The 15,291-nt window shown below is 55.7% G+C and overlaps 1 protein-coding gene across 5 annotated transcripts in view; it reads right to left on the reverse strand.

The window, feature by feature from the left end:
- MRTFA (myocardin related transcription factor A) overlaps positions 1-15,291 on the reverse strand; it is a 160,468-nt gene that overhangs the window by 5,524 nt on the left and 139,653 nt on the right. For all 5 annotated transcript variants that reach the window (XM_034644540.1, XM_034644539.1, XM_034644538.1 and 2 more), the window contains 8 exons: positions 13,378-13,433; positions 11,042-11,117; positions 9,987-10,148; positions 5,773-5,948; positions 5,154-5,285; positions 3,030-3,283; positions 2,703-2,874; positions 570-1,574 (listed from right to left, as the gene is read on the reverse strand). In XM_034644540.1, coding sequence (XP_034500431.1) covers positions 570-1,574; positions 2,703-2,874; positions 3,030-3,283; positions 5,154-5,285; positions 5,773-5,948; positions 9,987-10,148; positions 11,042-11,117; positions 13,378-13,433 — 2,033 coding nt within the window. The remainder of the gene's footprint in view (positions 1-569; positions 1,575-2,702; positions 2,875-3,029; positions 3,284-5,153; positions 5,286-5,772; positions 5,949-9,986; positions 10,149-11,041; positions 11,118-13,377; positions 13,434-15,291) is intronic.

A 15,291-nucleotide genomic window follows, 5' to 3' on the forward strand; every position in this document is an offset into this window, starting at 1 on the left:
GACAGGGAGGGGTCTGGGCTCCCATCCTGAGGTGCCTGGTTCTCATCACTATCCACTGTCCCCTCCTCCATCCCCGAGCTCTGCAGGGCTGAGAGGCCACACAAGGCCTAAAGCAGCCTCACCTTTGGACCAGGCTGGGTGGAGGATCTGGGCTGTGAGGGTGGCAGTAGCAGGGAGCCAGCTGCCAATGACGGCATGATGGAGGACAGCTGGCCTCTCCCAGGTAGGGGGCTTCCCTGACCCTTACCAGGGACGGTCCCACCCGCATGGAGCAGAGGCAGGGCTGGGTGGAGGCTGCTCAGGGGCCCTCTGCCAGGTACACAGATGGGCAGTCCCTGGTGGCTCCACCCTCGCGGCTGAGGTCTTCGGCAGCTCCCTTAATCTTCCCAAGTCTTAGTACCTCTCCTTGGTGACACGGGGATGGCGATCCCTCGTTTCAGAGGACTGAATGGAAGTTTAAAGGAAGCGAGCACAACCTGCCCAGCCATGGGGGTGCTCAGTAAACAGGACGGTCACCCTTAGTCTCCGCACACTCCCCCACGGCCCCTGCCCCTCCCACACCCAGGTACCTGCTGGGGGCTCCCGCTGGCCAGGCCAGGGCTGTCTGCATTCTTATTGGTCACGGTGAGGACAAGGTGGGTCCCTGTGGAGTCAGTGATGAGGGTGGGAGGCGTGACCCCCTTGATGAGGCTGGGGCCCTGGGGGCCCAGAAGCAGCTGGGGAGCGGGGGCTGGCTCAGGCTCTGGCAGCGCGGCTTCCTGCTTCACGACCACGGCTGGGGGCACCAGGGGACAAGTGTCTGCATGGTGGGCAGTGGGGGCCGCCAGGCTGGGGCTGAAGGGGTGAGCAGGACCCGGAGGCTGCCGGCTCAGCTGGCAGCTGGAGAAGCTGTTCTCCTGCTTGACTGGGGTCCCAAGGGGGGCGGGGGCCGGGGCCGGCTGCTGGGCCCGCTTCTCTTGCTCCAGCTGCAACCTCAGCCACTCCACGAGCTGCTGTTTCTGGCGCAGCATGCGGGTCAGCTCTTCAATTTGCTTGTCCTTTTCCTGCAGCATCTGGTCCTTGTCACGCCCCTCGAGCTCGGCCCGTACCCCAGGGCTCAGGCAGCAGGACCCGGCCCGGGGGCCCTCCTCCTTCACAAGGATCTGTAGTGGTGAGGCCTGCAGGGTAAGCTGGGTCAGTGGCGATGTCACCATCTCGCCAAAGGTGTCCCCGGGTGTGGAGTTCTCATCGCCAGTGCTGAGCAGTGAACGCTCTGAGGGGGTGGGAGACACGGGGGGTGTGGAGCCCGTGCTGCCAAATTTCACCACTCCGTTACTGGTCACTGTGGCCACCACCACCTCAGCTGGGGCCAGGCCTGCTGCCACCAGGGCAGGCCCCGTGCTTAGCCGGGCAGCCGGGAAGGCGACCACCACCTCACCAGCCTTGGGCAGGATGGAGGGGGCAGCAGGGCCCTTGGGGGCTCCTGGGGCAGGGCTGACTTGTTCTTGGTATGCACGCAGACGCTCGATCAGGTCTGTCTTGGTGCCTGAGACGGGCAGTGATCGCAGCTTTAGCTCCTGCTTCAGCTCTGCCACCTGCAAGGGGGCCAAGAGTTAGGGGGGCAAGGCGACAGAGAGAACTGGGTCTCGGCAGGAGGGCAGTCGGGAAGGTGGGAAGGATGAGCTCTTTGTTCGTTAGGCTTCATCTATCTGGGTCCCACTGGTCCTTCAGATCCACGAGCCCCTGACCCTCCCACAGCCCTAGAGGGTAGGACACATGTGCCCTGACCCCGGCCTCCTCCCTTTCCCCATCCTCACCACGAGGGGCCTGGTTAAAATGTTTGTGTTCCCCCATCTGGGCATGACATGCCCTCAGCATGGTACCTGGCGCTCAATTACTTAAAAACTTAACTGAATCAACTGGATTTTATAGATGAGAAAACCGAGCTCACAAAAGTAAAATAACTTCAAGATCACCGCTAGTGAGCAGCAGAACTAGACGTTAAATCCAGGTCTGATGGACTCAAGTGGCCCAGCTACCCGCACAAGGGCTGCGTCTTGCTGGGGTCAGATCCTGACTCAGGAGGAGCCGGTCTGCTTCTGAGGGAAAACTCTCCAGGGAGAATTTGGTCTGTTCCATCTTCTGATTGGGGCAGAAGAAACAGGCCAGGCTCCAGACATGACCCACCCTCCAAGGCCACAGGACATGAGCAGGGTCTGTGCCCCAAGTACGGGCCACTCTTTTCCCAAGCAGATGCAGCAAATTCAGTGGGGCATTAACAGACAAAGTGGAAAAGGTTGGGTAGTTGAAGTGGACAGCCCCAAGTTCGAATCCTGACTCTACCACCAGCCCTCTGAGACCTTAGGCAAGCCTCTGCCCTTAAGCAGGGGTGATACTTCCTGTGTCTCGTGCTGCACAGCAAAGGCCAAGGAGGAGAAGTTGTAGAGAAGGGGTCGGTAGGCCCCAAGGCCTAGACAGACGCTGGCTGCTGTAGTTAGTGGTTATGACTACGATGACAAGGCAGATGTCATGGATGACAGGGCCAGTCAAGCCTTGAAGCAGGTTCCAGGGGCCTCCGCTGGAGGAGACGAGAGTCGAGCTCGGCTCTGCCTTCCGTGGCCATGTGTCTTGCGCTGGCTGCTTTCCCTACAGACAAGCACGAGGCCGGCCCCCGTGGCAGATGAGGCTGGCAGTGGTTCCAGTGGGAAGGGGCGCCCACCTACCTTCATGTCATCCAGGTTGGCAGGCAGGGCTCCTGGCTTGCCAGTCAGCGAGGTGCTGTTCTGACGTGCCAGCCCACTGGGCCCAGCAGCACCCGAGCTGGAGCCGCTACTGGTAGTGGAGAGGCTGCGCATCGGGGGGGCCCCAGTGCTTCCCGGGGCCTCACCTGCTGGCCTGAGAAGAATAAAAGGTAGACATGAGCACCTGGCCAGCATCATCCTCGGGGCAGAGATGGGTGTGGGGCAGGAGGATTCAGACCCAAGGGTCCTTAAAGATCTGGGGTTCCCCCACACCAGGCCTGGCACGGGACGGGCAGGGGGGGCTCCTACTTTGGCGGGGCAGGCAGGATGGTCTGGTAGTTATAGTGCTGCTGCTGCTGCTGGTTGAGGATCTGGAGCTGGAGGAAGAGCTGCTGCTGCTGCAGGATCTTGGCATAGGAGGAGTCCATGGGGGGCGCCCCCTTGTCCTGCTTTTGGTCCGGGGGGATGTACTGGTGATACTTGAGCTTCTTCACCTTTGGTTTCAGCTCCTTGGCTTTCTTGCTGCGTTGCGACTTCTCACTGGCCGACTTGGGTTGGCTTTGCTGAGGGCACAGGAGCCAGAGGGCGCCATCAGGGGGCAGCGTTGGGCTTCTCAGAAGGCCCCGTCCTCCACCCTGCCCAGTTCCACTCTCCCGCTCCAGGACTGCACCCCTCCACCAGCAGCGGCCTCGTCAGCGCCCGCAAGTGTGCCAGGGCGAGGGGCACGGGCTGCTGGGGGGCTGTGCACAGCCCCACTTACTTAAAAGAGCCTCTAGCCTGGAGAGAAAAAATCAACCAAATGCAGATGTCACCATGACCTCAACCAGAGTGAACACGACAAAGTAACAACAGCCGGTTGACGGAGCTTCTGCCCTCCACACCAGCTACCTGACAAAGGCCATGTCACACAGACCCGCAGTTCAGTGCACTGGGGGGTTGCGGAGCCAGCCCGCGAAGGCTGACGCATTACCCGGAAAAGAGGAAGGGTACACGGATATATTTACACTGTTCTTTCAAATGTGTTGTGGTTGAAGAAAGGCACCAGTTGTGTTACAAGGAGCAGATTTGAGGGAGGATTTGGGAGGGAAACACTTCGACATCTGGGGCCAGCCAGGAACACACCACAGAAGCCAAGAGACGTGCCCCGATGAAGGAACCGCCTGGGCACTGGGACCCCAGAAGGAGTGGCTCACTGCCTCCTCTGGGACAGAGAAGCCACAAAACTTGAAATTTCCTGCCAGCAGCAGGGCCTCAGGGCCTTGCAGAGATGGTGCAAACAGGGAAGGCCCGGGAGCAGAGGCGCCACCCAGGAGGGCACCAGAGAGCACCACAAACAAACAGGTAGCAGCTGGAGGCCCAGCGAGGGCTTGGCTCCATCCAGTAAGGGACGGAACCGGGTTCCCCCGCTGTGAGCAGCAGCAGGAGCGGCGCCCGGCTGGCCGGAGACTCCCAGCCAGGGCAGGGTCTGAGTCAGGGGCAGACGAGCAGACAAAAGGATGAGACAGAAGCAGGTGGGGCAGGAAGAAAGGGAAGCTGCCCCGCGGGAGCAGGCGTGGAGGCAGCAGTGGGCAGGCAGGCAGGGGCACTGGCTCTCGGTGCACTTAATTCACCTCAGTGCCCGACACAGTGTCCCCCACACAAAGGTGGGCATCTCACGGGCGGGCGGTAAGCCTTGCCCCTCGAACATGTTAGGTCAGGCCTTGAAGGAGAATAAAAAATGCCCAAGGGCACCTGGCTGGCTCAGTCTTGATCTTGGAGTTCAAAGATCAAGCTCCATGTTGGGTGTAGAAATTACTCAAAATAAAACCTTAAAAAAAAGAAAATGCCCAAAGCAGCCCTTGTGTGACCCTGGGTCCATCATTTCCCTTCTCAGTTTCATCACTCACAGAATAGACTATTACTGCCTCACAGGGTGTCAGTGGACCAGAGGGGTCGTGTTGGCTGTGTTTTCGCGGCTGGGGGCGGGGGGTGGAATAAGAGCCAGAAGACCCCGTCCAGACCCCCGAGCACTACGCTCAGTAAGCAGCGGCTGTGACGTGGAGGCCAGCGTCCACAGAGAGAGCATTACCTCAGTGACCTGTGCTGGTCCATGACCAGGGGAAGAGATATGTACCCCACTCCCTGCAGTTGTCCCCCTCCCTGAGAGGAAACTGCGGCAGGGCTTGGGGCAGCCCCGGAAGGGGAAGGGAAGGCCGTCAGCTGGGGACCTGTACCTTTTTTTTTTTTTTTTCAAAGATTTTATTTATTTATTTGACAGAGATAGAGACAGCCAGCGAGAGAGGGAACACAAGCAGGGGGAGTGGGAGAGGAAGAAGCAGGCTCATAGCGTAGGCGCCTGATGTGGGGCTCGATCCCACAACGCCGGGATCACGCCCTGAGCCGAAGGCAGACGCTTAACCGCTGTGCCACCCAGGCGCCCCTGGGGACCTGTACCTTGATAAGCGTCGGGGTGGGCTTGGCCGCGGGGGCTGTGGTTCCATTGGTGAGGCTGGGAGGCAGAGGCGGCTGCTCTGTCAGGAGAAGTGTTTCTCCGGAATCCGGGCCCACTGGGAGTTGAGACACAACCTGAGAGAAGGCAGGGGGTGAGGACAGCCTCCCTTTCTGGCTGCCCGGAGGGCGCGGCCGTATCAGGCAGGGGGACANAATGGTGGGCAAAGACAAGGGGGGGTGAGAGGAGCAGTCCCAGGGGGGCAGGGCAGAGGGAACTGGAACATGGAGACAAAGAGGGCAGTGAACAGGTCACTGAACTGAACAAGGGAGAAGCAGGCAGGTCTGAGCGGACACAGGGCAAGGCCAGGGAGCCTCAGGGATCTCACTGGGAGGCAGCCCCAGCCCAGGCTGGCGGGCTGGCTAAGGCAACTGAAACGGGGCCCACTGCTGACATCTCTGCACTCCCCACCACGGGGACTCAAGCAACCAGGTCAGGAGTTAACCGGGGCAACACCCCCGGCTTCCCCATCCCACCTGGCCCAGGTGAGACCTCACTCTGGGCAGCTCCAGCAAGTCTGGGACCCTTGGGGAGCAGGGAAAGCATCCGATGGGGCAAGCTCACCTGTGTGGGGGATACAGAGGTGGCACTGGGCAGTGGCTCGCTGACTCGGGCTTCCAATGGTGACGGCACTGAGCCCTGGGACTCATGGCTGGCAGGCTGCTCAGGGGATAAGGCGTCACTGCTGTCCTCATCGAAGGAAGAGCTGTCCGCTACTTTCGGGTAATTCACCTGGCCCACTGAAAGCCAAAGTCAGCGTAAGATTCCACCTCCCACCCCCACAAATGGGAAGAGGTGCTGTGCTCCCCAGCCAGGGCCTGTCCCAGCAGGGTGCCTGCCCTGCCCCCTGACCTCCACCCCAGCGAGGCAGACAGGAGAATGAGCCGCTGACCTGCCTCCTGGGTCCAGAAGAGCTGCAGGAAAGCTCACCATCATGACCCAGCAACAAAGGCAGAGGAGTGTAGCTACTGTGCTGTCGAAGTGCTCCCTTGCCTTTGAGTCTACACTGTGTCCAGTCCTCAGAGTCAAGTCCCACGCTCCCTCCCTGCAGCCTGTGGCCTCCTCCACCTCCTCTAGATGTTTCCCTGCTGTTAAAGGCACTTCATGTCCATCCTGTGGTGGCACAAAACTCTCCTCTTCCCCCGAGGCTTGTGGACCCTGCAATGAAGGCTCAAAAGGACCAACAGCCCGAGAACACGGCTCCTCCCCTGGGCTGCCTCAACCCCCTGAAAGGCAGGGACAGGCTACGGGCCTCCTGGAAAAGGTGCGTCTGCCTGGACAGGTGGAACAGGATTACTGGACGTATGGTGACCTCCTTTTAGTGGCCTGCGACTCCCAGAGACACAAGAGCTGGCAGCACCAGCCAGCAGAAGAAAATCCATCCCACTGGCTCGAAGCGCCTTGCCCTGCTGCATGGCCAGGATCCTGGCTGGGGCCAGGCTGGTAGGGCGGAGCAGGAGGGCCAGGGCCCTTGTGTGGAAATCCCAGGACACAAAAGGAAGGAAAGACAAGTAGGATATTTCGAAAAATTCACATCACAACCACCCGCTCGCACTGCTGGGGGAAGAGATTCTGCCCCGGTCCACTGTTCACACGGGAGGAACGGAGGCGGGGGTCAGTGTAGAGGTGAGCCGTCGGGCGTGCCTGGGGAAATCTGCTGTGGTGGGAAGACCGCGGGTAGGGAACAAGAACAAACCAGGAACCCTCCCAGCAGACTCTTCCTCTCCGGGGCCGCGACCTGAGGCTCTCTCCTGCCCTGGGACCAAGGTGAAGGACACAGCTAAGCTCAAACCTCACTAGCCAACAGCAGTGATGGAGCCAGTCATGCCCACTGCCGGGCTGGCTCCCGTCCTCCCAGCAGGGCTGACTCCTACACTCCCTCTCTGTCCTGGCAGGGGCATGAATGTGGCGCATGAGGGGGAAGGGGACTCGATTACTGCCACATACTTCAGGCCACAGACACATCTAGATTTCTCCCAGCAAGGAGACATGCCATGAGACAGCAGCCACATGGCACACGGGACGGTGGAATCTGGGATGGAGGAGCTCAGGCTCCTTCCCAGGGGGCAGTCCAACTAGAGCCAGTGGCTGGCCACGCTGGAGAAGCCCAACGAGCAGGGCGGGCCAGGGTCCCCGATCTTTCATTTTGGTCCAGCCCCCTCTGCTCAAAGGAAACACAGACCCTGTGGAGACGCTCAGGGAAGATTTCCTGGAAGAGTGGTCTTGACATGAATCTTACTGGGGGTGGCCTGGAGAAGAGGGCAGCGGTGTGCTGTGAGTGGCCGCGGGGAGTGCGTGGGGAAGACGGTGGGAGGTCAGCGTCTGCAAAGCCCCCGTCAGGCCCCCATCTTTATCAGGGCTCAGGACTGCCTCGGCCCCCTCCCCACACTCTCCACACCCAGGTTCACTGCCTCCGCCCCCTTCTCCTCAGACCTGGCCTGAGTCTCTCCCCTCCCAGGACTCATCTCTTCCTCTGACTCCTTCCTCTCAGCCACAAAGCTGCATTTCTACCGGCCTAAAACTCCTTCAAGCCCACCACCTCCCTCTCTCTTCCTTCTCCACTCACTTCTTAAACAAATGGCCTTGCATCTGCTGGCAACACTTCCTCACCACCTACTCATTCCCCAACCCACGTGACCTGGCTTTTGCTGGCAAATGCTTTCTCTCAGGTCATCAATGGTTATTACCTGCTTACCGAAATAGACTACTTTCCTATCCTGAAACAAGCTATGCTCTGCCACACCTCCAGGCCACTGCCCACGTGGTCCCCTCTGCCTGGAATGTTCTTCTCCATTGGGCAAAGGTGGACCCCCCTTGTGTCATACTTCTCCAGGCCTCCCCACCGTGCCCATCTCTGAGAGAAGCCTGTGTTGGCCGAGCTCACACTGCGCCTGACACACCATGACCCCCGGTCGTCCACTAGAGCACCCATCCCCTGGTCTGTAACGAACGAGACTGCTGACGGCAGCAGCCCTTCTGTAAGTCTCCTGAGGCGCCCAAGACCACCGGGCCCTTTACATCCATTATTGCCTTTGGGCCTGCAGCCTGTCCTGTGAGCCAGGTGACTCAGCTACTATGTCACAGGACCGTGGCCTTCTCACTACACAGCGCTGCCATGTGACCAGAAGCCAGACTCAGAAATCGCTTGTTCCCACGTCAGTCTTCTCTCATTGTGCTGAATTCTTTGAGGGCAGCGTCATAGTCTGTGCATCTCTGTAAACTGCAGGACTTCACACGGGGCCTGTCACCATGCCAACTCTCACATTTTGGGTGGCTGGAGAGTCCAGAACTGACCTTGGCCTAAACACAGGCCTGGGGTACCTGGGTGGCACAGCGGTTAAGCGTCTGCCTTCCGCTCAGGGCGTGATCCCGGCGTTATGGGATCGAGCCCCACATCAGGGCTCCTCCGCTATGAGCCTGCTTCTCCCTCTCCCATTCCCCCTGCTTGTGTTCCCTCTCTCGCTGGCTGTCTCTATCTCTGTCGAATAAATAAATAAAATCTTTAAAAAAAATAAAAAATAAAAATAAACACAGGCCTAACATTAGGGGCCACCATGGAATCTGGTGAGGATCGAGGTAGGAGAACATGGAGATGAGGTGGGACGAATGCCAGGGCAAAGCAGGGAACTAAGAGGGCTACTGGCACCAACTGGCAAAGGGGCTGTTAGGGCACACTGGCTGCCTCCCACATTGTCGAACCACTGTCTGCAGTGCAGAGGCTCTGGAAACCAAAGTCTCCTCCCACCCAGGGCTCACGGCCCAACTTGGCCTGCTCTGGGGTCTGTGGTTCCCCCCTGGTGCCCTGCCCAGAAGATCTAACTCCTTATAATGGAGGGAGCAGGTGAGCCTCCATGGCTACCTCCCAGGGGCAGGAATGCACGGCCTTATCCAGGACCAGGTCTCAGGCCCACCATAGCCAAGAAGACACACCTGTACCAACAATGACCAAAATCTAAAGGAATCCGGTCTGAACACCTGCCCGTGGCACACAAGGCCCTGGCATGTCCTGGACTCTGCCCACCTCCCACCTCCTGTCTCGACATCCCCTCTTCCAGTTCCATGCCCGGACTTCTCCTCACCCTGCGTGGCTCTCCCTCCCTGGAGCCCATAGTGCCTCTCTCCTCATAGGTACTTTAATTCTGACTCATCCCACAGCCCCAGTCTCAGCCATCACCTCTCCCAAAGCACTCCCCTGGCAGGGCCGGGATGGGGACCCTCCTTTGTGTGCCCAGAGCAGCCGGGGTTCCGTGCAGCACAGCACCCGACTCTGTCTAGCAGCTGTTTACCTGCCTGCATCTGCTCCTAGGTGTGAGTTCAATAAGGGTGAGGGGCTTGCTCTGCTTTGTGAGGCTGTGGTCCTAGCACCTGACACACCTCTTACATCAATCGATAATTGTTGAGTGAAGTATCTGTGGAAAGTGCCAGGCTCCAAGAAGAGATTTCACTAATGAAAAGAAACAGTAAGGAACAGACTTCTAACTCCTGGCATCTCCGCAGGTTCACACGCACCAATCCTGACATCTAGCTACCCTGTGAGAGAGGAACAAGCCTCTGAGTGTACAGAGGAGACAGCACACAGAAGCCCCTCTGTTATTTAGTTAGTTATTCTGCCATGATCCTTGAGGCACTATGGGCTAACACAACCTGTTTCTCGGGCTCTCACCCTCTGCACCTCAATTCCCCAAGTCGAAGAAGGAAGTCAATCAGCAAGAAGTCCAGAGCCCCTTCCTCCTGCATCCGGCCTGCATGTCCACACAGGGTGTCTGGGGCCTCCTCACCAATGATGGCTTCTTTCAAGCTGGACTCCACAGGCAGAATGTTCTTCTCAACCAGCTCCATGGGGCCTGGCCTCTGTGCAATCTTCTCATTGAGGTCATCAGCCAGTCTGGCTCTCTTCAGCTTCAGCTGCTTGGCCTGGAGGGAAGGCTCGGCCGAGGTCTCTGCCCGTGGGAGAGAATGGAGTGCAGGAGGATGTAGGAATGGACCTGGCTCTACCCTGGGAACTCCAGAGCAGCTCTCCTTCCCTCTGGGGAAGGAGCAGAAGCCATCAGGATGCAGAGAGTGTCCCAGACAGAGAAGAGTGGCCCCGCCTTAAGTTCTACAGGACACAAGAAGGGGCCCCGACTGCACACGGGGTGCAGGGACACCCAGACAAGGTCACTGGGCACGGGGACTACAGAGCCAAAAGCGCAGCAGACAATGGACCACACCTTGCCCTCCCTCAAGCTTTCTGGGTTACAAAGGCAACTCAGTCCCTGCTCCGGGTCTCAGTGCCTCTGTCCACACAATATGGGGCTCAGACTAAGGAAGTTCTCTCCCAACGTCAAGTTGACTCAAAACTAAAAACAACAAAAACAAAATAGATAAATTCACACGGCTTTCAGCAGCCAAAACAGTTCCTTCACTAGAACGTGGACAGAAGTGTGTGGCGGGCCAGGTAGACACACCTAGGATGAGCTTACTTGGGTGTCACAGGTGTTCACATGAATGCTGAATGGACATGGGAGTGAAGGAGTGAATAAACACAGAAAGGAAGTGCATTTTTAGAAGATTCTGGAGAAAAGGCCTCCACACCAAGGGATGACAAGATTCAGGGCCACCATGTGGCCAGAGGAGAAAAGGGCAAGCCAACCCAAGGGAATGTGATTGTGCTGCTCTGGGAACTCGCAGAACCAGTGGTGGTTACCACCGCTCTGCTGATGAACTGTGTAAGGCTCAGCCTGCACGCTGTCAACAGAAATGGGAGTGATCAGAAACAGGGAAAAAGAAATGTGGGTGATGCATGGTGGAGACAGTGAGGGCAAGGGGAGGGAACATTTCCAACCTAACACACCTTCCAAAATATGCATCCTGACCAGCTCCGATCTCTCCGGCCGGGAACGTATCTTCCGTTTCAGATAGTCCTCTGTCTACAGAAAAAACACACCAGGAGGATCTCAAATCCAGGATACAAGTTATGGAATGGAACCTCTGTAACCCCCCATCCCCCCATCCCAACCTAGAGCCTGCAGGGTTCTGAGGCAAGGGGAGGCCTGAGGCAGCCGCATCCATTTCCAATGTACCTGCCCAGGGGACCCCCCCCCCCAATCTGTCAAGACTATTCGTTTCTCTGAAGATGAGCTACTAATGTATTTCTTAAAAATCTATTACTTGTACTATCATAAAACTAATATATATTCATCAAAGAAAATTTAGAAAATTACAAAGTAAATCAGTAATAAAAAATTTTTAATCACCTACTGCATTTTAGGATATTTATTTCTAATCATTCTTCTATGCAGAAGATGTCTAATTTTGCAGAGCTGTAATCATAGTGAACATATTTCTTGTTCAAAAAATGTAGCACTGTATGACCTCACAAGCATTTTCCATTCATTCTGAATGGCTGCCAAACAGAATACTAATTCTGATACACGGTGTCATAGCCGTAGCTCCTTCAAGTCCAATGCCCTCGTTTCTGCATTTCTGAGACTCCAGGTGAACTAAAGCATTCCCTGCCAGTCTCAGCACCAGCCCACTGCCTGGCGCTTGTGTTACAACGCCCAGGAGGCCGCAGGTCTATGACTCCAGAGTCTGTGCTCTTAACCACTGCACTAGATTTTTTCAAACCACAGGTCAAGACCATGAGTAGGTCAAAACCAGCACAGGACAGGATAGGACAAGAAAGGACAGGACAAGGTAGACTAGCGTAGAGCAGTAACACACCAGAGCACACTGTCTGTGGGAAAGGTAAAGCCCTAACGCTCACCTACCGCCTCAGTGCTCTGACTGGGCAGCTCTGTGCCCGCCCGGGGGCAGTGTGGAGCCCTACAGGAGTCAGCTCTGAGTCTATCGCTCTGCCCCCTCTGCAGAGGGCAGTGGTACTGCCACAGCTGCTGTAGAAGATGGCAGAACAGGTGTCGGACACCACAGGTCTTCATGGGCATCAGAGGGAGGCATATTTTCTAAACCACCTGACATTCTGAACTGTGGCCAAGGATGAGCTAGAATGCAGCACTAACTAAGAAAACACCTGGAGTCCACAGACCAAGGTCTGAGTCCCAGCTTTGTCACTGACTAGCTGGACAATTTAGTTAACCTCTCTTAGCTGCAGCTACGACATGAAGAGAAGAGCATCTAACTCATAAGAGCCGAAGTGAGCAGAAACGAGAGAACGACATCACTCTGCACATGGAAGTACTCGGTAAGTAACGGTGCTTCCGATTAGCTCCTTGCCTACTTGGGAAGCAATCCAGGTAATGGTACCGAGTCTTACAACAGGGTCGGGGCCCAGACAATGCCACCTCCCCTCACCCTGCTGTATTCGCCACTCCTCCCAGTAACTACAACAGCGCAGCTTGTTACTGTTTGGTTCCCGGTGTCCATGACCTCATTCTTCCCACTCACTCTAAGAATTAATCATAATTTTCCTTAGAAATTTTTAAAAAATAAGAAAAGAAAGTCTCAGAAGTAAATTTTTCAGTCTCTGAAAGAGCTGGGGGTCTTAAGGAGCCCTGACCTAGATGGTCTTCCCCTGGGGAGGTTCTCTTTCCTTGTCTTTTACGTAAAAGAAAAAAGTGAAGGGGGTAGAGGGGAAGCATGTTCTGGCGACTTCCCCATCTCTGCCCACACTGGGCAGCAGAATATCCCCCTGAGGCCCCTGAGGGAACTGAAACCAAGGGGGGACAAGGCAGCAGGCCAGGTGCTACAGCAGGAACCAGGGCTCAAACTGGGGGCCCAGCTTCTGCATCCACTGTCTCGAGTGGACACTGGCTACACAGGGCACATGGAGACTGGTGAGGCTTCCTGTCCCCTCGGAATGCCCTTGCTGGAGAGGTGTGGGCAGTGCAGCCACGGACATGGAAGACCAGCCCTCAGCAAGCTTCTCCATGGCTGGTGTTCGTGTCCTAACATCTACAAAAGGTTAAGTGTAATTAAAGATGGGGAATTACCAACGGTCTCCAAAGCAACAGGAGGGAGGACTGCCAATCATCATACACCCTTAAATGCAGTAAAGGAGAAATTCTGATCACATTTCACATGCTGTGGGATGGCTGGGTGAAAAAGGCAGCGCTGTGTGTCTGGAACTGAGGTGTGGGCTGACCCCAGGGCTGGCCCCTCCACTAGGCTGGAAGGATCCACCAGCAATACAATGGGCTCTGGAGGCTCTTGGGGGAAGAAAGGCCTTACCCTGGCCCGCTCCAAGCTCCTTCTCTGTTCATGAAACGCAGCTGGACTTTTCAAAGCTGTTGGGAAAAGAATCATAAAAAAATTACTTTTATAAAGCATCACGCATACAGCTACAATTCACAGTGGAGAAGGCATTTTAATTCAAGTTCATTTTAGCAATACTAACTCTTATCAGCGGAAGTGAAGAAGAACATGGCACCTGAGTAAGCACGTATCTTCATGGTTCAGCTACCCCATTAAAACAGTTTTGGTTACTTCATTCCTATTGAGAATAGTCACTGCCTAAGCTCAGGCTCTATAAAGTGCACAAATGGAATACAACTTAAAAAAAAATCCTGGACCCGATACTAGACCATTAACTGCATAATCCTTATTGATCAGTCAACCCTCCAGGAAAGCGTGCTGGGCCCCCCCCTCACTCTGGTGGAGAGAAGGACACAGAGAGGAGCACAGCTGCATGTCGGGTCTACCTTACTTCTTCAACCTAATTAGGAATCACAAAGTGACCAAACTGAATGGGGCACTTACACCAGAAAGACATATGTCTGCTTGGGTGCCATTTCCTCCTTCACTTCAGCTAATATAATAATGCTGCTGAAATTACCTTGAATTTCATCTCTGAGGACTAAATGAACTTCACAGTAACTGTATGGTTGACCTGGAGCACACAACCAGCCTCTGACAGGAAGGGCTCACTGCAGACCCCGCAGCCTACCACCACGCAGACCACAGCTCTCGACTCATTAAACAAGACCAGACCAGAACCACATCTCAAAGGTGGCACAACGAAGACAGTTCTGTGTCAAAACCTTCGCTATAAAGACGAAGGATGAGTTGGGACACCCTGAGGGTAAGAGGGAAAAAGGCCTGACTCACTTCAAGCAGGGAACAACAGCAATAAGAGAGAAATTTACAAGACAGTGGTCAGTTTCACTTCTGCTGCCCTAGAATTTCAGAACAGCTGTGAAACTGTGTGTGGAGATAACTTTTGCTAGGCTGCTGGCTGTGGCGGGAGAGCAGGGGAGAAGCTAAAAGTAGCAAGAGCACAACAGATATGACCCTATCCTGCCTGGGCCTTTGTGCTTCCTCCCCCTATCCCGCTCCTGGGGGCTGGGCCTCAGCCACAAGAGTCCCAGCAGAAAGATCTAAATGTCCCAGCAGTCCTTATTTAAAAAACAAACATTTCTGAAATCTTATGATAAAAAAGAATCATTTAAAAAGACCAGTTGAGAGCCCACCCCATCTTCTAACAGCAGGGGGAGCTCTAGATTTAACAAATAATCTCTAAGAAAAACCAGCACAGCCTCCCTCCCCACCTACCAGAGCATTCCAGGGCACTATCCAGGCTATCCCAGCCCTAATCTGGGGAGGTCTCGGGCAATTCAGTGGGTAAGCAAACCGCTCCTGCACCTGCTTCTACTGGGTAAAGATGGTTCAACTCCAAAACCAGTCTCCAAAAGCCCTGATATGCCAGAATCTGGTTATAGGGTGTGATGGACCACCCTCATGGAGAAGACCATAAATACAAAGATTCAGAGCGAAGACTCAGTGTCTGCCCCACCCCACCCCACCCCCAGCTTCCTTTCTGCCTTACTCCTCTGCACAGCACTCATCACCATCAGACATTTTTTTTTAAAGATTTTATTTATTTATTCATTTGACAGAGACAGAGACAGCCAGCGAGAGAGGGAACACAAGCAGGGGGAGTGGGAGAGGAAGAAGCAGGCTCATAGCGGAAGAGCCTGATGTGGGGCTTGATCCCATAACGCCGGGATCACGCCCTAAGCCGAAGGCAGACTCTTAACCACTGTGCCACCCAGGCACCCCACCATCAGACACTCTTTCTCATTGGTTGATTGTCAGCCTCCCATTAGGACCTGCTCCCTCAGGGCATGACTCCTTTGTTTCTGACAG

This window comes from Ailuropoda melanoleuca, chromosome 15, assembly GCF_002007445.2.
Source record: "Ailuropoda melanoleuca isolate Jingjing chromosome 15, ASM200744v2, whole genome shotgun sequence".
Taxonomy (NCBI): Eukaryota; Metazoa; Chordata; class Mammalia; order Carnivora; family Ursidae; genus Ailuropoda; species Ailuropoda melanoleuca.